The sequence below is a fragment of the Tursiops truncatus genome, chromosome 2 (assembly GCF_011762595.2).
Source record: "Tursiops truncatus isolate mTurTru1 chromosome 2, mTurTru1.mat.Y, whole genome shotgun sequence".
In the NCBI taxonomy this organism is placed as follows: Eukaryota; Metazoa; Chordata; class Mammalia; order Artiodactyla; family Delphinidae; genus Tursiops; species Tursiops truncatus.
Window position 1 is genome coordinate 15411602 of NC_047035.1, and position 25104 is coordinate 15436705.

General features: G+C 38.2%; 1 protein-coding gene across 25 annotated transcripts in view; it reads right to left on the bottom strand.

Moving 5' to 3' along the window:
* Nucleotides 1-22329, bottom strand: part of ZC3H14 (zinc finger CCCH-type containing 14) — a 38306-nt gene extending 15977 nt beyond the window's left edge. For 8 of the 25 annotated variants that reach the window (XM_073800153.1, XM_073800152.1, XM_073800147.1 and 5 more), the window contains exons 1-10: nucleotides 22171-22329; nucleotides 21645-21687; nucleotides 18123-18203; nucleotides 16585-16699; nucleotides 14083-14123; nucleotides 13414-13609; nucleotides 12630-13059; nucleotides 11930-12090; nucleotides 11433-11533; nucleotides 10042-10197 (exon numbers count right to left, since the gene is read on the bottom strand). In XM_073800153.1, coding sequence (XP_073656254.1) covers nucleotides 10042-10197; nucleotides 11433-11533; nucleotides 11930-12090; nucleotides 12630-13059; nucleotides 13414-13609; nucleotides 14083-14123; nucleotides 16585-16699; nucleotides 18123-18203; nucleotides 21645-21687; nucleotides 22171-22206 — 1360 coding nt within the window. In that variant the 5' untranslated portion in view covers nucleotides 22207-22329. Of the gene's footprint in view, nucleotides 1-10041; nucleotides 10198-11432; nucleotides 11534-11929; nucleotides 12091-12629; nucleotides 13060-13413; nucleotides 13610-14060; nucleotides 14124-15175; nucleotides 15278-16584; nucleotides 16700-18122; nucleotides 18204-21644; nucleotides 21688-22170 lie in introns of those variants that run through there. The other 17 variants (XM_019919390.3, XM_019919380.3, XM_019919292.3 and 14 more) reach the window with 9 other exon arrangements.
* Between the last annotated feature and the right edge of the window lie 2775 nt (nucleotides 22330-25104).

Here is a 25104-nt window from a genome sequence, read left to right on the forward strand (position 1 = left end):
GGAGCTAAGATCCCACACGCCTCATGGCCAAAAAACCAAAATATAAAACAGAAGCAGTATTGTAACAAATTCAATAAAGACTTTAAAAATGGTCCACATCAAAAAAATCTTAAAAAAAATGTATATATATATGTGTGGTAATAATGGAATTCAACTGTACTGATATAAGATATGGTGGAAATTTAAAGATAGGGAAAATGAGGACTTGGCCTTGGTTTGATACTAGATCATTATTAGACATGTGATTTTCTCCCATTCTGTGGGTTGTCTTCTCTTTTTCTTGATAGTATCTTTTGAAATACAAAAGTTTTTAACTTTGATGAAGTGCAAGTTAACTATTTTTTTCTTTGGTTTCTTGTGATTCTGGTGCCATAAGAAACCACTGCCTAATCCAAGCTCATTTAGAGTTATACCTATTTTTTCCTAAGAGTTTTATAATTTTAGTTCTTACATTTTGAGTTAATTTTTATATATGGTGTAAGGTAAGGGTCCAACTTCATTCTTTTGCAGGTGGATATCCAGGTGTCCAGCAACATTTTTTGAAAAGACTGCTCTTTCCCCAATGAACTGTCCTTGCATCCTTACTGAAATTCAAATTGATCATAAGAATACTGGTTCATTTCTGGATTCTCAATTTGATTCCATTGGTCTGTATGTATACCCTTATGCCAGTGCCAGTCTTGATTACTGTAGCTCTGTAGTAAGTTTTGAACTTGGGAAATATAAGTCTGCCAATTTTATTATTTTTCAATAGTTATGGCTATTCCAAGTCCTTTTCATTTCTATGTGAATTTTAAAATCAGCTTGCCAACTTCTACAAAAAAGCCAGCAAAGATTTTAACAAAGATTGAGTTGAATTCAAGATCTATTTGGGGAGTATCACCATCTTAACAATATTAAAGTCTTCCAATCCAAGATCACAGATGTCTCTCCACAGCTTTAGTTTGAGAAAGGTTGTTTTTACTTTGGTTTACTCACCAAGCCAACAAATAAGCTGTGCAAAATATAAGGATGCAAGACGGTAAACACAACTCCCCACAGCCTCTCTAAAAGAATTTGTATAAAGAACTGTAGCCTTTGACTTCCCAGTTAAATAGATGTCATTCACAGTTAGAGAACAGAGAAAAAGTGCTGAAATTTATACAAGAATCTTTATTCGTTTCTCCATTACATCTGTAAATTAACCTAAACTCTTCAAAATCTTTACACAGAAAATAATTTTCAAATTTTACAAGGCTTTAGAGTTGCATGGAATTTTTTTAAGAGCACTAGCTAACAGAGGACATGTATAGTCAATATTAGGAAGAGTGGCAAATCCCCAGCCAAGCACCACCTGCAAATCAGCTGGGCAGCAAACACAACTTCAGCGAGCAAAGTAGAAAAGTGCTCTAACAGGGGATGGGTCACAAAGAAACAAAGTGCCTAAAAAGAGGCCATTTGAGGCTTCAAAGCCTGGGCCCTTCAAAGTTGGGCCCAGCCCAACTTTAGAATGCAAAATAAGCAAAGATCCTTCCATAGATTCCAACGTCAATATCCATCAACAGAGGAAGTTCACATATTCTTGGGAAACCAGAGCACAGAAAGGTGAAGGTCAGCTAGTGAGTGGCAGAGCCGGGTTTGCCGCAAGCGGTCTCTCTCCCTGAGCCTGTATTCATAATCACTAGGTTATTATACTTCTATGATACATTAAATGGAACAAAACATGTTACAAAGAAAATCATGTGGTGTAATTCCTTTATACAGACATACATATGTACATATAAATATACAGATAATTCTACTCTATACAGAAAGGATGGACATGTACATACATATAAAAAAAATGCCAAGACTACAGACATACACCAGTCTGTAAATGCAGTGCTTACCTCTGAGGAAGGCAGTGGGCTGAACGAAGGGGGAATTTTCCTTGTTTTCTCTGAATACAAAAACTCCTCTTTACTAAGAGTCTTTCACAGTGATTCCAGTCCAACATGATATATTAAGTATATGCATTTACAGCCTCTCCTTCTGGAGAGTCCGTAAAAATGAAGTAAAGAACTTAAAAATGGCACAAATCCTTAACATAAAGCAATGGATTCCAAATTGGGTCTCTAAGAGGATAATCCACTTTGTTCTAACATACATATCAATAAGAGCATTTGAGTGTGTATATGTAAACTAAATACATACATTTAGCGTACACACTGAAAAATAATTTTAGAATACAAAAAACTGTATGGTCAGAAATCTGGAGATCCCTGATTTAGAGATGGGGGTTAGGAAGGGATCATAGCAGATGAGATTTCAACCACCTCTGGAAAATAGAAAATACATGCACAAATACTGACCAAGCAAAAAAGCCATAAATGAGACACTGGGAGAACCACAAGTAAGATGCAAGCAGGAGTGACACATTCATTAAGGCAACAAATATTTACTAAGCTCCTACCACATGCCAGGCACTGTTCTGGGTGCTCGATAACAGCAATGAAACACACACACACACACACACACACACACACACACACACCACCACCCCCCCCCCCCAGTCAAAGAACTTGTATTGTGGTGGTTGAGGGGAAGGAGATGAGCCTCAAAAAGAAACAAATAAAACACATTTTATGTTGATGATATTTAAAGCTCCAAGTCTAGATAAAAGTATCCAAACTATGAAAATATAAAATATGTATTAGATGGCAATAAGTGCTATGGAGAAAAATTAAGTTTTAGAAAAGGGGGCTGGGGGACTTCCCTGGCACTCCAGTGGTTAAGACTCCGTGCTTCCACAGCAGGGGGCACACGTTCTACCCCCGGTCTGGGAACTAAAATCTCACATGCCACATACCGCGGCCAAAAAAAAAAGAAAAAGGAAAATTGTGGTAGGAAGTGTGTGGCTCGGGGGGCTAGGGAAGGCCTCACAGAGATGAGCAAGCTATGTGGACATCTGGAAGAAAACATTGTGTATAGGCACAAACATTTAAAAGATAAAATTTTTTAATTTTTAAAAAAATATTCTTTTCTAAATAAACTCAGCAAATGATATGGGGAGAATCTAGGCAGCTAGTGGGAGTGTTTAAGGGCCCCCCAGGGAAATTCCTCTGCAATTTCAAGACCAATAAAGCAGCTCCTTATCTGCTTTATTTAAAACAAAACCTGCCCACAGTAAAGCTTACAGCCCATGCCACAACACTAGGTACGTCTTCGTACTGCCTTTTCTTATACTAGTAACCACGTGTCCAGACTTCTTAAAAAGAGCCTGCAAATGAAAGTGCAAAAACACCAAACAAACACTGATAGAAAACTATCCATTAGGGGACAAAAGAGAATTCTCTAAAAAAAAATCCAAAAAAACCTCTTATTATGTTCTTCAGACAAATTTGAAATGATCCTGTATTCACAAGATACTATGAAAAACAGAACAAGAGAGAGCTTGTGGAAATTTAAAAATATGCCTGTCTTAAAAAAGAAAAAATAGGGGGACTGAAGATAAAGTCAAGAAAATATTCCAGAGTAGAACAAGATCAAGTTAAAATTGAGGAGAGAAAAGGGAGAAAAATCAAGGCAGGAAATTTATCATCCAACTAACAGAATTTCCAGAAGAAGAGAACAATGAAAAGAACAATTTTTTAATAGAAATAATGTAAGAGAATTTCCCAGACTGAAAGCATGGGTTTTCAAATTAAAAGGGTGCCCAGGGTATCCAGCCCGTAAGTAACTAACTAGTACCTAGACTTATCACAGCAGATTTCAGACATCAAGAACACATAAGACTAATAACCTATAATGGAAAAGAATCTGAAGAGTGTGTGTGTGTGTGTGTGTGTGTGTGTGTGTGTGTGTGTGTGTGTGTGTGTGTGTGTGTGTGTGTGTGTAAATCAATCACTTTGCTGTATACCTGAAACACTGTATATCAACTATACTTCCATTAAAAAAAAAAAACAAAGACAAAAAAACAAACCACCACAGAGAAAATCCTAAATATCCCCAGAGGAAAAGCCCTAGTATTAATAATGGAATAAGAATCAGATGGGCTACCAACTTCTCAGCATAAACATTAGAAGCCTCAAGATAATGAAGTCACGCCTTCAAAGTTTTTTGAGGATCAGAATTCTGTACCTAGTCGAAGTATCAAATACTTCCGATTTCTAAGGGCTCAAAAAATTTACCTCCCATATAAGTTTCTTCATGATGTGGTGACAAAACAGAAGACTATACTGAGAAGATAAAGTGGGATCCAGGAAATGCAGAGCAAACTCGGGGGAGGAGTAAATCCTGGGATGACAGCCTTGAACCAGACCTAGAGAGCAACCAGTGGGATGATCAGAAGAGGACAGAGGCTCTAGGAGGAAGGTACCTAAGAAAAAAGGGAAACCCAAAGATTTAATAGTATAAAATGATAGACCTTCAGACTATAATACAGGTAGGCAATGCAAGAAGGGGGAAAAAAAGAAGAATCAAAGAAAAACAAAACACTGTACATAAGGGGAAAAATGTAAACAACGCTAGGGAACCCCTAAATGAAGAACTCTAGAAGATGATGTAAACTTGGCCCTGAGAAGCATTTTGAGTCTTAATGATTTAAACACTGCTTACTGGTTCTCTACTTTTACAGTCAATCTACAAAGCATGGCAACTGTAACTAGAAAAACAGAACAAAATGTAAATTAGATCTTCAGCAATATAAAAGTACGGGTGACAGAATTTAGAAGATGTATAAGATGTATAAGAATTAAAGGACATAAATATCCTTATCTTTCAGGAGTCAAAATATACTGATACAGTTAATCAGACAAGAAATAGGTGTATTACTTAAAATTATAAAAGTAATCCGTAGATGAACTAAAAATAGTGAATTTACTACATGGGCTTGGAGGCAAGGAAAAGTGAGAGTTAGATACTGATATACTGTAGCAAGAAATCAAAACATAACATCTATAGTTGGTGAATTAAGAAACAGCGGTATAAGCATATTATTACAGACATGGAGAAAATGAAAGAAAGTCATAAACAGAAGCATTTAAAAGTGGTGGCCTCCAGGAGAACCAGTGTGGAAAATAATGAAGCAAAGAATGTTACTTGTTATTCTAAATTGTTCTATACTATTTGATTATTTTCTAATCTATCAGCAGGTATTGCAATGATTTGTTTTGTTTTTCCAAATTTTCTATGGTGAGCATATATTTCATAATGTACCGTATTTTACTTTAAATATAAAATTTTATTTAACATATACCAAATAGGAAAAATAAAAGGAAATCCATGCCTAGACACATTGTAGTGAAACTGCAGAACATCAAAGACAGACAGAAGATCCTGCAAGCAGCCAGAAAAAGGACAGATCACCTACAAAGGAACAACAGACAATTAGAATAACAGAAGTCCACTCAACAACCATGGAAGCCAGAAGACAATGGCATAATATAAACAAGGTGATGAGAGCAAATAACTCTTGTTAACCTAGATTTGTGTATGCAGTAAAGCTAGCTACTGCACAAGAACAAGGAGAAATGAACACTCTTGTAGGTGAACAGACTCTTGGGGAAATTTACCACCAACAGACCTGTTCCAAAGAAACTTCCAAAGAATACACTTCAAAATACTTTAAAATACTGGAAAATGACAATCCCCAAATAACATTCAAGTGATATGAGAAAAAAAAAAACAATAAATATGTAGGTAAATGTGAACAAACACTGCCTGGGTAAAACAGTAATGGTGCCCAATTTATCCATTAAAAAAAGGGCCAAAATGGAAACACTGGAAACATAATGTAAAGTCTGAGGGGGTAAAACTGGAGCTAAGGTATTCTAAAATCTATTTACTGTTTGGGGATGGGGTCAGAATATTAACTTCTGGAATATTAAATCTGTATGGTAAAATTTCAGTGGTAACCAATAAAAGAACAGAAACAGAGTTTAAAACAGTACAAAATAAAGGAGAGCTGGGCAACCAACAACAATTACAATAGTGATTAATGAATCTTTAAAAAAGACAAAAAAGATCAAAAAATGAAAGCAGGCAAATACAAACCAAAAAAAGGTGACAGAAACTAGTCCAACTCCATCAATAATTCTCATATATGTGAATGGTTTAAACTCATATAAAAGCAAGCTCAGACTGAATTTTAAAACAGTAATCTAGCTTTATGATAGTTAAGAGATACGTATGCCTAACAAGGTCAGAGAAGACTGAAAAATGCATGAAGCACGTATATATGAAGCAAATACTAACTAAATAGCTATATTAATATCAGACAAAACTGAGTTGAAGATAAAAGCATCATTTAGTACATAAAGGATTATAGATACAGATCAAAGGTTCAATTAATCAGGAAGATGTACCTTCCTGATTCAATTCATCAGGATAATTTTAAGTATATGTGCACCTAGTTTAAGAGCCACAAAGTAACTGAAACAAAATCTACCAGAAGTACAGAGAAATGAAGACAAATTTGTCATCCTGACAGGCAATTTCAAAACCCTCTCAATCACCGATAAGTAGACCGAAAACTCAGCAAGGTCAAGATCTGAACAATATTAACTGGATAGCTTTGTCTACTAAATGCAAAATTCTCAATTCAACAATTAGAGTCCACTTTCTTCCAAAATGCACATGAAAGACGTACAAAACTGACTGCCTTAAATCTTAACTATTTTCATAAGAGTATGTATTACACAGATCACATTATCGGACCACAGTACAACTAAGTCCATAGTATATAATTAAAAAGGTTAACAGACAAAACCCAAAACTTCCATATACTATGAATTAAAAACACTTTTAAATAACTTACAGGTCGAAGAAGATCATAATGGGAATTAAAGATAATTCAAATGATAATGAAAAATGTATATATCAAAATTTGTGAGGGCTTCCCTGGTGGCGCAGTGGTTGAGAATCTGCCTGCCAATGCAGGGGGACACGGGTTCGTGCCTCAGTCTGGGAAGATCCCACATGCCGCGGAGCGGCTAGGCCCGTGGGCCATGGCTGCTGAGCCTGCGCGTCCGGAGCCTGTGCTCCACAATGGGAGAGGCCAACAGTGAGAGGCCCGCATACCACAAAAAAAAAAAAAAATTGTGACATGCAGCAAAAATGGCACGTCAAGAGAATTTCATAGCTTAAATGTTTACATTTGCAAAATAAAAAGGACAGGCTAAGATAAATTAGTAAGAAAAATATAGATGGGTATATTAAAAATAAGAGCAGAAATCAATGAAATAGACAACACACCAAAAGAGAATCAATAAAGCCAGAATTGTTGTCATGATAAACCTTTGAAAAGACTGACAAAATACACTTCTAGTGACAGATTAACCCAAGACAAAAAGAGAAAAAGCAAAATATTTTGAGGTGGCTAGCCCAGTAAAACTACAGAGGTCAGAGCGATGAGAGAACACTATCAACAACTCATGCCAATACATGTGCATAGATTTTTAAAAACCTGTCACAGGGCTTCCCTGGTGGCGCAGTGGTTAAGAATCCTCCTGCCAATGCAGGGGACACAGGCTCGAGCGCTGGTCAGGGAAGATCCCACATGCCGCGGAGCAACCAAGCCTGTGTGCCACAACTGCTAAGCCTGTGCTCTAGAGCCCGCAAGCCACAACTACTGAGCCTGCATGCCACAACTACTGAAGCCCGCGCGCCTAGAGCCTCTGCTCTGCACCAAGAGAAGCCACCACAGTGAGAAGCCCGCACACCGCAATGAAGAGTAGCCCCCGCTCGCCGCAACTAGAGAAAGCCCGCACGCAGCAACAAAGACCCAACTCAGCCAAGATAAATACATAAATAAATTAAAAAAAAAAAACCCTGTCACAGACAAAGCTACAAAACAGTGAGTAAGCACACTAATTAATGACTTCGCAGTGTGTCACTTCACGCTTGCAAACAAATGGTACCGGTAAGAGTAGTAACAGTCCTCATCAGTAGAGATACTTGATACCTTTTCAGTTTTTTAAACTTTTACTTTAAAACAAAACGATGATATAGAAAGCCACACAAAAGTAAGAGTTTAATGAGTTCTTATAAGGCAAAACACCCTTATAACCACCATTCAGATCAAGAAAACAGATTATGTAAGCTACCCCACAAGCCCCACTTCATGTACTCCAATATAATCAGTCCTATTCAAAAGTAACCACCATATGCCTTTTATAGTAATATCGACAGTTTGTGATTTTATCACACAAGTGTATGAACCTAGACACTATAGATTAATCTTACCCCTTTTGTCTTTTAAGTCTTTTAATCTAGAATTCTCAGGCTGTTTGACCTATACAGTGCCCCAGAGAGGGTACTTTGCCTGTTGCACACTCATGGTGCAGCAATTAACATATTCCTCTGGCCTCTGTACTTCCTGCAAGCTGACTGCTGCATCAGAGGCTTGACCACTCAGGTTCAAATCCTCTGGCAAGACTAAGGTAGTGTTTTATTCTTTCATTGGGAGGCACAAAATGGCTGATTTTCACTTTAAAAACCATTTTAGTAGCCATTATCAGTGCCTAGATTCATTAATTCACTGTTAGTTGGGAAAAACCACTAGAATTCTATCATTTTGTTTTCACTTCTTAGCTAGAATAATTTCAAAAGATGCTTCCTTCATCTACTATATCACAAGGGGTAGCAAACATTTTCTATTTTAAATTCTGTGGGCTTTATGGTCTGTTGCAACTATTCAACTCTGTGGTTGTAGTATAAAAGTAGCCACAGACAATACATAAACAAATGGGCAGAGTTTACTTCCAATAAAACTTCACTTACAAAAACAAGTACTAACTCCTATACTACTTTGATACCCAGTGGTACCATCCTTAAAGGAAAGACAGCATAAATGCTCAATTATTTTATTTCTCTGGTTTCCAAGACAATGAATTAGTATCTATTATCCTCCAAAAGGACCGACTGTTTACTTAAAAATGCCATCATGAAATCACAGATTCAAAACCGTTTGACAGACTTCAATTCACTGGAAATCCTTACTAAAGCTCAAATCCCAGTTTCCAACTACTCTTCACAAATTGGCCCAGTTAGTACCTACTGGCTACTTTAAGGGTTTTCCCATTTTCAGGTCCATGATTTATTGGAACTGCACATAATGCTGACACAGCAAATTGCACACCATAGTCAAAGACTTCTTTAAAAAAAGAGAGAACAGACAAATATAAGATGGAATCCTTAAGGCTTCACAAAACAAGTAAATTTGAGATGAACCTGGAACAATTTAAAGGACACAGCTGAGGAGGAATGAAAAAATGTATTCCAGCACTGTAAAAGTATTAAGTCATGACGAGCATACAGTTTTGGTGGGGTTTTTTAATCAGATCTCAGTAGAAGAGGAAAAGAACTAGACTCTTTCCTGATGGGAACAGAAGAAACAGGTTGGAGAGCAGTGGAGAAGGGCTGGGCAGGCCCAGGGACCAGAAGCTGCCTAAAGGCCAAGCTGATGACATCAGTCCTAGATAATGCACAGTAGGAAGAGAAGCTATAAATGCTCTCACAGAAGAGTCACATGATCAGAGTCACACTTCAGACAGGAGAGTCTGTGCAAGAGTTGAGGGTGGGAGGTTGAGAGAAAGGAAGCAGAAAGATCAGCTGGAAGTATGTCAGGCACAAGGGGATAAAGTAGTATCACTGGGACAATAAGGCAGTTCTGGCAGGTCAGAGACAGGATGCTCAGAGAGGGGAGATTTAAAGATTTCAAGTTCAAGAGAAGAGGGGTAGGATTAACAAAAAGAAGAAAAGGAAGAATGTAGGTATCTATGTATCTTTAAGTAGAAGCTTTCTAAAGACTAGCAATTATTAATGCTAGGTGACTGGGTTCATGGGAATTCATTGCACTATTCTCTCCACTTCTGAGAACACTAAAAATTTCCCTAATGATAAGATTTAAATTCTAAAAAGTGTAGGTACAGACTTTCCTCATGGTCCCTTATTCTATTTGGGGGCCTATTAATAAGCCCTTTTCTCATAGTATAACCAACATTTCATAAATACCCACTGGAAAATACTTAATGCCTCATGAAAAAAGTGTAATAGGCAATGAAATATCATTTAAATTATTACCTTGACTTTTGTCTATATTATCTCCTTTTGTTTCCTCTTCTTTAATGGGGGAACTCATTCTGGGGGCCCTGCTTTGCCCCTGGACCATTTCTGCTAGCAATTCTTCTTGAGAAGTTCGAGTTCTGGGGGCAACTGGAAGTGTCTGTTTCTGTGAGACTTTTATATAAAAAGCAAAAAAGATGGAAATCCAAATGAAGTAATATTTCAAAACTCAACAGTGAATATCACATTAAATATAAATGCCTCCTTGGGTTTAGAATATGAGGAGTTAGAAACAATTCATAGACACCTCATTTTTCCTTATAATATTCTATGACTCAGTTACCCATACTTATGTAAACAACATTTATACATTTTAAACTACATGCCATAAATACACTGCAGCACACATGTATTCATTTTTAACCAAATGTAGTCTGGGTTCTGCCTCATGGTTCTATAACAATTTCAAACTGTAATCTAGATAACCTAGGTGAAGAAAGAATTTCAATGCTACCTCTCAAAAAACTTGGAAAACTCTCCAATGACAAAAGCAGGAAATTAAGGTCACAGTGATAAGTCTGAATTTCTCATCATTGTAAACACTCAATATTGCTGACAGACCAAAAAAGAAAATGTAAACAGATGAACTGTTATGTCAAGTGTTGGCCTTTGCCTGATAATCCTTACCCTATAAGCCAAAAGCTGTTTATGTTCAGGATTAAATTAGGGATGAGGAGAAGCAAGGGGACAGGTGACGATCAGGCTCAAAAGTTGCTAGCTTACAGTTTATTTCACTTTAGAAAGCGGTCATATAAAAAGATGCAAAGGAGAATAGAAAAGCAGAACAATGCGAAAAGAACAGTCATCAAATCCACAGCAAAAATAAAATTTAAAAATTTAGAGTGGGTAATCATCACAGCTTATTAACAGAAAATTTTACATATTGGCTATAGCACATGGGGCACAGAGTAATGGGTTCTACTGAGAGGAAAGAAACCAACCTGTTCATATACTAGACAAATTTTTCTAATTTCAGGCTCTTAATATTTTCAAATTTTGCTCCCTTTTAAATAACATAAGTTCATATCTAATGTTGACTCTAATGCTATAAATATGAAAAGTCTCATATTTATCAAAACTCCCTTTAAGATTTCCGTTATATATTTCACATACATTAGAAAGAGGGAGTAAAAGGCATTAGAGTTGCTCAGAGAACTAAGTTCCACTGACAGTCGGGAAAGCTTCTCAAACTGGTCAAATCTCCTTTTAATCATTCTCTGAACCTCACCTTGGTCCTGACATCTGGCAGGCATCTGTATTTTATCACAACTTGAGGAGCAATCATCTATAGCTTACTCAAGACTTACAGAAATCTCTTACTTAATGTCAACATAATACATTTAAATTACCTGCAGAGTAGTTAGTTGTTTTTGTTACGGATTCTTGAGCTTCAGATATAGCCTTCAAAATTAGATTCTTGTTAGCTTGTTTGGAAGGTGGAAGTGAAGGTCTAAAAAAGTTAAGAAAGGTATACTGATTAAATTTTAGATTTGAGTTCTTTACATGCTAGCCATCCATTATACCTTTACTACAGCCTTCTCTTAGGTTTGGAACAGACTAGCTGTAGTTTTTAGGAAATGCCAACTGGATGAGAACCTTATAACCTTATAACTTTTTAAAATAATGAATTTGGATCAACCTTCCTCCCACCCATATTACAGTTTTTAATATTCTTTGCAATCTTCTCCAATTTTAGGCAACTTCTCTTTCATTAATAGAAGTGTTGCTCAAAAACCAATGGAAAAGTCTTACATGGTATTAAATTTATATTTTCATGATACCCTCTTCAAGGAACCCAGAAGACTCCACCAGGCGATGGAAAATTAATGTAGACATGTTCGGGTACCTCCGTTCAGGTTTCGCTGGCACTGACACACTGCTGGAGATGCTTCCTGTACGGGACCCACAATCATCATCTTCCTCCTCCTCTTCTCCATCATGATTGAATTTTTTTACTTTAACAACTGAACTTACCACAGGCAACTTTCTCTTCCGAAAGTTTTCTTCCTGCAATCAGATAAATTTCCACTTACCTAGTCTCAGAAAATAAAATTCTACTACAGAATACTTGCTTCTTTTCAAGAAAACGCCAAGCACATTAAGAATTCATGGGCTATTTCCCTGGTTTCTTATAAAAATACAAGTAATATCTCCAATAGCCAACCTTTAGCTAAAACAAAAACCAGTGCTTTAATTCATTTATAAACAGCAACATATAGCACTGTTGAGGAAACCAATAAAATGGAGTTACTCAATTGTTTACTGGCAGTTGCTGTGAAGGATCTAATACTGACCTAAAATCCTCGCAAAATGATAAGGTAAGGTTAAAGCTATCTCAACTGTTAGCATCCAGGAAAGTAAACAAGATGTAAAGTATCTGTAGCCAGTTGTGGAGAGGAAAATCTGACTGATGTATTATGTTGAGCAGCACAGAAATCAGTTTAAAACAAACTTGCAGTATGTGTTTAGTTATTCCATGTACAATTTAGCATTAAGAACTGACAATTTTCAGCCTAATGAGTCAGAATTTAAAAGTATATACAAACCTCAATGCTCATCTTTTCTGAGCTGTTTCTGAAGAAGGGACTATAAGTCTCTTCTAAGCTGTTAAGCACTTCTGGTTCACACAAACGTCCTGTTTCATATATCCGGCTAGTCTGAATATCGAGTTGCTTGGCAGCATGAATACTGTTTTGCTGCTGTTGAAACTGCAACCTGTTTAAATGAGCACCACTGTCTGCATTTCGACTTGCAGGTGGTCGATAAATTTCAATAGAAGGGCGAGAAGAACCATACGTAAGTGTCACTGTAGGTTTTTTCTGAGATAAGGGATTCTCCTGCACAAAATTGAGATCTTCATCAATGAGATCATCTGGTTCTGGCTTAATATCAATCACATCTTCAGAGGGTGCTGGCTCCCTCAAAGGTTTCACTGTTGACATTAGTCGGGTTGCAGCTCCATCATCATAAGTCTGTCTGTTAAAAAGGAAAACAAAACCAAAAAGGGTGTGTTACCAATTTAGAGCAGTATCTTCAACTCTTCAAAGGATATTTAGATACATCTTAATGAAAAAGTATGGATAATCCCTTTACGTAGTCCATTAAAAACTACTTTGAAATTGCATTCTTTTTTTTAAACTTTGACTTACTACATTTTATATAAAAGGTAATCATACTTTGGACTTATCCTTCATTATTTTATTCAAAAAAACTGCTCATGACCACCTCATTTCCAAAAATTTCTGAAAACAGCAATTTAAAGACATATTAACTAATGTAAATGTCACATACACACACCCACCTGCCCACAGGTCTACACAAGACTCTTACCTGACATTAGTAGCCTTCTGCTCCTGTGAACTTGTAGAAACCCTAGATTCTCTTTTTTCAGGTCTAGTGCTAGAAACTGCAAGAGGTGGCACTGCAGCTTCATGCCTTCTCTCATCTCCTCGACTGAAACTGCTCTTGTTTGAAGGTACATTACTATCAAAGATGTTGGTATCGGAAGACTTTAGACTAGAGGGGTCTAGAAAGAAAAACACACAGTCCCTTGAAGCTATTTTTATTACTTTGAACCTTCCCCTTCTTCACCACCAATTTTAAAGCAATAAATGTGTTCTTCCACAACATTTTTAATGGGTGAATATTATTCCATACATAGTGATATAATAATATATCTAATTTATTATTACTGGACTTTTAATTTTCAATTATAAAACACTGAAATATCCTTGAAGCTAAATCATTGCACACATCCATAATTATTTCCTTAGAATAAATTGCATACTTTCCCTTCCCTTGTTCAAATCACCTTCGAATTATATTAAGTTTATTGCTTTTAAATTCATAAAAATGTGGGCTTCCTCAAAAACTTCAAATGAACTACCATTTTCAAATTTATGGTTTTTTTCCCCAAAGCAGTATAAGTGACTTCAGAAAAACGATCATATGCTATAGCAAATTCCAAAAACACTCACACATCATCTTTATGAACCTTACCAGTTGTTACAGAACGAAGTTTATCTAATACACCATGAAGCCTAAAAGAAAAAAACCAAAAAAGTTAAAGCTTCTGTTAATCAAGAAACATTGGATTTCAACTGTCACTCTAAATTTGATGACATTTTAGATCTAGTCTTCAGATAAACACTGACAGATGGTACTGAATGGAATTTAATGGATAAATAGTATTAAAATTAAGTTTTACATTTTTTTTAAAAAGGCTGTACATGAATATTGTAGAATAATCAAAAATCTTATTTTTTCATCACTATTTTCAACACCTAGCCTCTGCAAAAATAAGGGCAATGATTATCATCTGACCACACAGCGCTGATCCACAAAGAATATCATTCTGTTTCAAAAGAACTAAAGATTCAAGGTAGATAAAAGGAGATAAAATACCATAAATGTAAAGTAACATTATTAAAATTGTTTTAAGCACAGTTTAAATTTATTTTTTATCTACTTAGATGGTTCCTGGAAGAACTTTATCCTGAGAGGTGAAAAAACTTTAAAAATAATCTCAAAATATACTATATCACTTCATTATAACTACTGTTTTCAAAACTAATGCTGTAAACAAGCCACAACCTTAATTATAATATAACCTATTTTAGTAGTTATGTACAAGGCAAAACTGTCTTACAATCCTTCCAGGAGGCCAGGCATCCTAAAAACACCGGAAATATCTCATTATAATAATGTTTCACCCAGAACCCAGTCACATGCCACTATCCCCTAGGATACAGTTATTGCAGGGCTCCAAAGAATCAGAATAGTCTGTTTGTGGCAGGTGTAAATGAACACTTAAGAAAGCAAAGTGTCAAAACAGAGACACCATCACTTTTATCAGTACATGGTGAAGAATAAAATTTATGGCAAGATGAAAGAGTTGAATTAATGTGATTTTAAATTCAAATTCAGTTGGCAGTCTGCTTATGTAAGAAATTTGTCTAAAGCACTCCCTCAAGTTATCTGAGAAAGGATCTACTAGGTCAATGTCCCATATTACGTTACTAGGACTCAAAGTGATCCAAATGTTGAACCAAAAGTCTAGTCATAAAAAACGTACATGAAACAAAACAAGTACCTGGACCGCTGAAGCATTTAAAAAAAAAAAAAAAAGCAGTACTCTTGATAATGGTAATTTCCCCAGTCAAAAGCACCATGATCTCTCTTCTTTTGGTAAACTCTGGGGACAAACCATAATAAGTGGGTTAGGTCACCCACACTGTAGGAGTGTATGTACCAAAACATTTAAGGAACAACCACTGCACTCAATGTTCTTCAAAAATGTGTAATATAAACCCAGAGAATTCTGTGTGGAATTTCAAGAAAGCTTCACCGGAGTTATAAAGGATACAGTTTCCCATTGGGGCCAAAATGCCTTTAAGACAAACTTTGGTTTAAAGGCAAGTTAACCAGTTTCATATTCCTCCTTATTGCCTATCTGGTCTCCCAGTCTCTTGCCATTCAAATTAAGCAGGCCACTGCTCATGCAACTTTTGCTCCATCTATCAACTTGTGCTGCAACTGGTGGTTCCCAGTGAGGACCTTTATATGATCCTTCCTGCTCTGTTCTCAGCCACATCGTTACCCTCCCCCAGCTCTCACTCTACCTCAAATCTGGTACCAGAACCTGGCCTGCCTTCATAAATTAAATCTCATGCTTTTAGTCAGTATTCTCAACCAAAGGAATATGTGGTTTGAAAAAGGACACTGGAAATTAAAATACTGATTTATATTTGAACACAAAGTTGCCTATTTCAAAATTCCAGACTTCAAAAAGCTCCAAACTGGGCTTCCCTGGTGGCGCAGTGGTTGAGAGTCCGCCTGCTGATGCAGGGGACACGGGTTCGTGCCCCGGTCCGGGAAGATCCCACGTGCCGCGGAGTGGCTGGGCCCGTGAGCCATGGCCGCTGAGCCTGCGCGTCCGGAGACTGTGTTCCGCGACGGGAGAGGCCACAACAGTGAGAGGCCCGCGTACCGCAAAAAAAAAAAAAAAAAAGCTCCAAACTAAAAAATTGATTTGAAATTTTGTCAAAAAACCTTGCCTCCTAAGTTAGCTGACTGAAGAAAGCAATTCAGGAAGTCAACCCAGTCCAAAAAACATCTATAACTGGTTTTGGTGGAGGGAAAGGAATGATAACATGCTGAAGTTTACAAAAGAAACGTATTAACTACAGTCAACACATACTAAGGACTTGTTATGGGCCAGGCACAGCTGTGAGCACATTACATGTATTAGCTATTTAATTTTCACAACCACCCTATAAAGGTGATTTACGATACCCATTTTGCAGATGGAGAAACCAAGGAAAGAGGCAGATCCAGGATTCAACCTTGGCAGTCTGGCTCCAGAGGCTGTGCTCTCAACACTCACAACCTGCCTCACAACACTGAATCTGACTCTCCTCTCAAGAACCTCTTTTCAGACAGAACACCTACTCTTGACTTGAGCCAAACTTTGGTCTGAGGGGTAAATATTCAGAAACATACCATACGGTGAATCGAATTGTGTTGTTCCCTAGAAACAGGGACAGGTCCTCTGTCATTTGGTCCTGACTTTTCTTGTTGGCCACCATCACCATAATGTAATCAGGAAGTTCTTCATCTATTTAAAAGGAAAAGTATATAAAAACTTTTTATGCTTTCCTTAATATTTTCTTTTACTTGAAGCTGATGTGCTTGAAAATATAGATGTAGTTCTAAGAATGTCAGCTCTAGTGGAATTATGCTGGACAAAAAGTATAGCTTTCTTTCTCTTTATTCCATAAGTATTTCAATTACTAGAAGAACAGGAACTAGGAATAACTAATAAATATTTACATAACTAGATATGCTGAATTACGGTATCAAACTTGAGAGTGCATTCATTTCCTTTAATCTTTTTTAATAATGCTCATTAACTTCAGAAAAGCTTCCAGAAAGCATACTGGACATCTCTCAAGAATAATACTGAGTTTTGTTCAGTTTTGTGCGTGTCTGTTTCAAAATGACACTCATTTCTCAAGGAACACCTTTATCCTTGGTAAAGGCAGATTTTAATTAGGGTAACAAACTTGCAGCAACATCAAATAAACTAAAACCACCCCAAAATTATACATCATTTAAAAAATTTAATCTTAAGATTAGTTAAATGATTTCTACTCAACTCACTGTTTCATTCTTATACCCTCCTAACAGTGAATTATGAGGGTGAGGTCTAGGACCAAAAACAAACAAAAAAACCCCAAAGCAAAAGCAAAAGCTATTTATCAGGAACTTTGATCCCTACCAAAAAAAATTCCTTTAGATTCTTTAATACCTTAAATATTCACAACATTTCTATGTAGGCAGAAAGGTTCATTTCAGAACTACTATCAGACATTTGTTTCAAGAAGAAATATCAAAAATCCAGTTCAAGAAAAGCACAAATACACTAAAGCCCTATCTACAAATGGAAACAGAGAAATCAGAATACTTGCTAGAAGCATGCAATTCAATGTGAGGAGATAAAAGAACAAGTAGCCAGTCATTTGTTATTTTCTTTGTAAAGTATCAAAAGGCTCCACTGCTTTCTGGCAACTTTAGTAAATAAGCCTCACAGCTTATTTACACAAAGTGTCCCTACCATGGGCTGCCATTGGTAACCCAGGAAAGGAAAACAAAGTTGGGGTGCTTTGGCAGTCTTGACAGTTTTTCTCCCTCATAATGTCAGTAATGAAAACAAATAGGCTGTGCTTTCTGACACTATATATTAGTTTGCATTTTATAAAATTTTATGTAAATGAGGTCAGCAGTTGCTCTGGTACAGGGTGGGGACAAGGACAGACGGTAGGGAAGGATACAAAAGAGCCCCAGGAAAACCCAAAAGGAAACTTTTGGAAGTGATGGATATGTTCATTAGCTTGATTATGGTGTATACATATCAAGACATAGCAAACTGTAAATAGGTGGAGTTTATAACAATTACATTTCAACAAGGCTGTTAGAAATTCTAACATCGTTCTCTCAGTAGACACAAAATGAGAAATAAGAATCTAATGAAAACTAACGTGTTTCTGGGACTTCCTTGGCAGTCCAGTGGTTAGGACTCGGTGCTTCAATCCCTGGTTGGGAACTAAGATCCCGCAAGCCTTGTGGCACGGCCAAAAAATAAATAAAATAAAGTGTTCATGATACATTCCTACAGAATTCTAATAGCATTCTCAAGTTCATCTGAAATCTATGTACTGAAAAACAGTAAAACGTTGACGGTTCCTGCAAGTTCATACTTCCTAAAATGTGAATTTAAGACTGCTCTGAATTATAACTGCCATCTCACTAAAGTACTCCATTTTAAACAAACACAAATGAAACCGTATCAACTCTTAACAAACAGCTGCTCATCTTTATATCCCACTCAATGCCTTGAAAATAGATATTCAAATATTTACTAAAGAATTGTTTCCATAAAAAGGTTTCCAGTACTTCAGCACAAAGAAAGGGATTAGAAAGTCACCCTTTTCAGAAGGACAATGATGCCTATACATTCAAATAATTAGGTAGCTAACTGTAAACAAATAATGTATATTTCAAATAGTCTAATGGTGATCCCTGTTTACCCACTTAATCAACATTTATGAAAATATCTGGTGCTCTGCTAGGCCACTGAGACACAACCAATATGAAGTCTCTGCCCTCAAGAAACTTCCAGTCAAGAAGTAGAGGCAAACAAGTTGAGAAGCTGTGCTAATATGTTAACAGCTGGGACAGATGAGTTCAAGAGGAGCATACGGGAGTGACTCCTATCCTTCTGTTCACTCACCAAGTTTCTATTATGAAGCAACCATAATAGAAACATCAACGACCCAGAAGACCTGAATTCTTGGGTCTTAAATCTGCTGCTGACCAGCTGTATTTAGCCCTCCCAAGACTCCATTTCTTTATTTGTAAAAAAGTAAATTACCTGCCATCCCCACTCCAGCATTGTGTTCAGGTACAAATAGAACTCTATGAAAATATTTTGAAAACTATAAAATACATGATATCTTTACTACAATTACACTTCCCATTGGACTTCGTCAAGCTTGTAACCAGGTTTTTAATATTAATAGGCTCAAAATTCTTGGTTTGAGGTTTCTGATAAATGATAGGAATCATCAGATTGAATTTAGACCCAAGTAATATGTGTTTATGTTTTCATGTGCTAGAATTACTAAAGTTCTCACTGTAGGTTTTCTGTGGATTTCTTTTTGACCCAAAACAAGTTCTTGGCACAAAGCTGGCATCCATTAAATGTTGAATGAATAAAAGAATAAACAATCCTGGTTCAGCTTCATCTTTAACCTGTGAGCCTCAATTTTCTTATCTGTTAGTCTTACAACAATCCTGACAACAAATAATTAGTATGTGGCAAACTACCATCTGGTCTCAGGCCCCCCTTTACACTACTGAAAATTACTGATGATCCCAAACAGCTTTTATTCATGTGCGTATAGCTACTGATATTTACCATACTAGAAACTGCAACTCAGAATTTTTAGATTTCTTAATTCGTTTAAAATAATACACCTATGCCATAAACAATAAACCTGTTTTATGTTGTTCTAAAAAAAGAATGTGAAGAAAATCTGGTCTCACACAGGTATGCAACGGGAAAAGGGGTATTTTAGTACCCTTTTCAGATAATGTGGATATTCTCCTGTGATACTACACCAAAACTCAACGAGTGGTAGTTTCTTGAAGGTAAGCAACAATACTGAATCTAAAAACTGTATCAATGACCTTTTTGTACTCTGTTACATGAAAATCCATTGATCCATCCTGCACTTTTAATGGATCTTTCTTATCCCTGTACAGTTTAAAAATATTCATGCATTGGTCATTTGAAAAATTACTGGTTCACTGAGCTAAACAAACCACTGGCATACGGATACATTTCATTATACAGTATAGAAGAACCATTTGCTAATATCACCACGCTGTCAAATTTATGGAGGAAGACAAATTTTCCAAAATTCTGATTTTCATTTGAAAGCTCAACTTTGTCATTGGCAACAAACTTTACTAGTTCTTTACCTTTGCTCACTTTCAGGAAAATGTCTGCCGAAAATCCAAATTATGTAACTAGCCCGTTAGTCTTTCTTAGAAGTTAAAAATGATGTTCCAAAGGGTAAAAGGGGGGAGGGGGATGGATAAATTAGGAGTATGTGATTAACAGATAAATTACCATAATAAAACAGATATGCAACAAGGACTTACTGTATAGCAAAAGGAACTGTATTCAATATTTTTTAATAGCTTATAACGGAAAACAATCTGAAAAAAGTACATATATATGTAAAACTGAATCACTTTGCTGTACACTTAAAACTTAACACAATATTGTAAATCAACTAAACTTTAAAAAATAGTTCCAAAAAAAACAAAAGAAAAAAAAATTCCATGAAAAAGGTGGCTAGGTCAGTTCTCAACTCAATCACACAAATTCTTTGCCTTAAGACAACCCATCATGCTTCAGTATGGCAGAAGTACTATGAGTACTTCCTATTTCCTAACACCACATATTAAAAAGATGTAGTCAGGGCCAGGGTTTAAAAAAATATTTTACTTCATCACTTACATTCATAAATGAAACTGGCCTCTTTTTTTTTTTTTTCTTTGTAATTGCAAGTGGAAGGGTGGTGAAGAATACGATAATTTCTTGTAAAGTTTGGTGTGAGATACTGATTCGGGCTAAGGTACCAGCAGTTTTACTCACCACTTTTGCACAGTCCAAATGTCAGCACGGTGAAAATGGCAAATACCCTGTCAGTATTAATATGAAAATAGTTTTGACTTCAGAGACCCTTGGGGTCTCCCACACCTGGAGAACCACTATCATAAGTGGTAGCTATTATTTTTACAGGAGGCACCAGCTTTGGAGCCAAACAGACGCAGGTCTCAATCCATAAAACCTTGCTCAAGCCAAGCACCCAAAGCCTGTTTCCCTGCTTGTACAACTGGGGATATTACCACTTACCTTCCAGTGTTCTCCTGGGGATTATCGTGACCTAATGCATATACGACAATAATTAAGCACAGTGCCTGGCCCAGAGTAAACACTCAAGTTATAATTTATAAAAAAATAAAAAGAAAAAAGACACATTACCATCGGGAGGTAAGAAAAAAAGGGGCAGGAAAAATAAAGAGATCTGAAAATAAAACTCACTGAACCACGAGAGAGGTAAATGCCAGACAGCATCATTCACATGCAAAATAATAATTCTGAAAAATGAAGTTCAAGAGGAAAGGAAAGAAAATAGGAAAAACAACAGAAATCAGACAAATATTAAGGAAAATATGACAGAGCCTCAACAGAGGAAGCTAAACGATTTCAAAACACCCTATTAGAAGGGGATCTGGGAAAAAAAAACAATGTTGCATATAAAGCTTTCAATGGAAAGATAGTACGGAAAAGAAGTAACCAGGGAGTATCAGATTCGAAGGTAAAAGGGCGTCTCTCCAAAGTCAAAGGCATGATAGGAAAAATGCATTCCTAAAATTAAATTCGCTGCAAATTCTAAAGTCTATTAGGCTAACAACAGAAGACTTACCAACGTAAGCTCCTAGTTCTTGCAATTTCCCCTTAATGGCACTCTGAGGGAAGAAAAAAACCATCGTGCGCGTGAGAAAGGCGGCCCTGGGAAAACAGACCGACTGCAGCGCAGAGGCAACTTCGCGAGCGCGCACACCTCCTGCCCCCCGGGCGCCCGAGTGGGGGTGGGGAGACGCCTCGGGCCCCCCCAGTCCCACCCCGGAACCCCTCCTCCGCGGCGCCCCCCGCGGCGCCCCCTCCAGCTCCCCGCGCGGCTCTCGCCGGGACCCCAACGCCTCCCTCAGATTCCCGGCGGCTCCTTCTTCAGCCGCGAGCCCGCTCTCTGAGGCCGCGGCTGCGCCCAGGCCCGAGGCGGCCTGGCCGAGGAGGCGCTGCTCGCCGACCCCGCGGCCAGTCAAAAGCGTCGGCGACGAGCAGGCCGCGGCGTCCAGGCCGGGCCCCACACCCCCCGTTACTCCTGACAACCGCGCGCCCGCCCGCCCGCCGAGGCCCGGCTTCCCGCCCCCGCCCGACGCGGGCCTCACCCGGATCTTGCGGCTGATCTCGGTGCCGATCTCCATGGCTCCGGGGCCGGCGGTGGGCTCAGCACCGCGAAGGGTTCCGCTTACTGGGAGCCGGAGTCCAGCTGCCAGCCCGCAGCCTCACCGCCTCCACCACCGCCGCTCCCGGCCGCGCGCTCTGCGTGACCCGCCCCCACCGGCTCGAGCCAAGTCGAGCGCGCCTGCGCCTAAGCCTGCGCCTGCGCGCACTCGGGCCCGGGGAGCCGGCACTCTGGCGACCTCTACTGGCCGGGAGGAGAGCCGCGATAAAACCTTAGAATCAAAGTAAGCGTAGAGGGAGGACTCCCCTCTCCCCATATCTGCTAATTCCTGAAGTGGTATCATTAGTTATTAATTGCTGCATAACAAATTACCGCACACATTTACCATCTTGTGGTTTCCATGGGTCTGGAATCTTAACACAGCTTAGCTGGATTCTCCGCTCAGGGTCTCATAAAGCTGCAGTTGAGGTGTCAGGAAGGCTGTGTTCTAGTCTGGAGGCTTCACCGAGGAAGAAGCCACCTTCAAGCTCATTTAGGTTGTAAGCGGAATTAATCTCCTTGCAGCTTTATGAGTGAGGGCCTCAGCTTTCTCCCGGCTGTTGTCTGGAGGCCACCCTCAGGTCAGAGATGTTGCCCACACTTCCTTGCCGAGGGCTTCACCAACATGGCTGCTCACTACATCAAGCCCGGGAAGAGAGGATCCCAGCCCAGTCCTTCTTTTAAAGGCTTTCATTTGATTAAGCCAGGGCCTCCCAGGGCCTGACCCCCAAATCAACTGATTTAGGGTCTTAATTACAAAATTAGATTGCAAAATCCTTCAACCATGCATATTCATTAGCTGCAAGCAAATCACAGGTGCTGCCTGCACTCAAGGGGAGGGGATTACAAAGGGTGTAAACAGCAGCGGCAGAAATCTTGAGGCCACCTAGGGTCTGTCGGCCACACGGTCCTTCATCTCATAGGATCCTTTTTTTCTTCGGAATTACTATAACGTCTATGTGGGAGCTACTAGTATGACACTATCCTTTCTGTAATGTTCATCTCATTTGCGTGTATGTGTGTGGGCACATGTGCGTTTGTTCTAACAAAATTATAAACTCCTTGTAGGTCTGTATTTCTCCAGAATTTCTTTTGGGACGCTAGACACATAGTAAGCACTTATTAAATATTTGAAGGATAAAATTAATTAATGACCTACATTACAAAAGCATTCCTCACGGATAAATCCAATGATCATGCACTCATTCAACATTGATGAGAGGCAGCAGAGCAGAGTGACTGAGAACAGGGACCCTGGAGCCAGACTGTCTGGGTTTGAATCCCAGCTCTGCTACCCTCTCTGAGACCTTAGGCAAGTTGCTTATCCCCTCTACCTTAGTTTCCTCATCTGTGACATAAGTATGATAGCAGTTTCTCCTTCATAGAGTTATTATGAGGATGAGGTAAGTTCATAGTTGGGAAGTATTTTAAACTGTGCTTGGCTCATTGCAGTACTGTGGTTGTTGATTAAAAATTAAATGCCTACCCTGAGTCAGATGCTCTGCTACGAGCCAGAGCACAAAGATGAGTGAGACTGAGTTCCTGCATTAACAACATTCACAATCCAAAAGACAGGCACCTTATTTCTATCTCTTTACCCACCATTTCAGAACTAAGAATGCAAACACATGTTTTGCCATTACTGCATACAAAATCCTTAGTCAATATTTAGATAATAGTGAAAGAACATTTTATGAAAAATAGAGAATGTTTTCATTAAAATGTATTCAGAATAGGTAAAACTTTTTTTTTAAAATGTATTCAAGAAAGAGGCAACTTTCAAGACAATCCATTTAAAACTGCAGAAGGAGACTCGCAGGCTGCTTAAGAACTTGCATATTTAGATCTCAGGAGTGTGTCTGGATCACAGAGGGGATGACCCCACTAAACCGATGGTGTTCAGTGGTCTGACATTGTTACAGGTGCTTCCCTGTAAGATGCATCTTCATAAACCACATTGCATCCAGAGGAAGATGATCATAATGATGCCTGAAAGAAACCATTAAAGGGACTAGTGGTATTCAACTTGAAAAAGACTAAGCAGGACAATGAGAATTATTTTCCGGCGTGGAAGTTCTCTCCAGTTCAGGAGGAATGACATATTTTGCTCTAGGAGACAATGAGGACTAGATTTCAATGAATCCCAGTTGAGGGCTCTGGGCTGTTTTTCAAAGAGAGAAGATTACTAAAAAGAGCATTGGTTTTGAAGTCAAAGAGGTCGAGTACTAACCCCAATTGCATGGAGTCAGTTGTCTTCTAACACTGGCCCCCTAGCATCTCCAGCCTCCTCTCAGGGCAACATTCCAACTGGGTGCTGCACATCATTTGCAAGTGTCGGGGGAGAGGAGGGCAGAAGAGAGGTGTTTGGGGGTGTCCTTCAGCCTGGAATGCTTTTCTCTTTTTTTCTTTGAATGCCTAATGAACTTTTTATTTGTCCTTCCAGACACAGCCAGAAGCTGATCATAGTGATAAACTGAATATCACTCCACTTAGAATATCTACCCATTAAGTGTATTTGCCTACTAGAATTATATATTCACCTGTTCCTCACATGGTGAGTCTTTGAGAACAGGGCCATACATCTTATTTATCTTTCTCTTTGCAGCATTTGGCTTCCAAGAGATGAGGTTTGAATAGACAAGTTTTTTCATTAGTGAATATCTCATGGCATGTCTACCCTTGGATCAAAAGCCCTTAAGTGTTGGGAATTCCAGTCACAGCAATTGCTTTTGCTATGGAAGCTGACATACTTTTCTTCATTTTCTTGTCCATTGAACAAATATATTGCCAGCATCATCATGGTAATTTATATAGTGAGAGATAGTGGGTACTCACCAAGTATCAAAGCAGATTAATTTCTTAACCCCTAAGGAAGTAT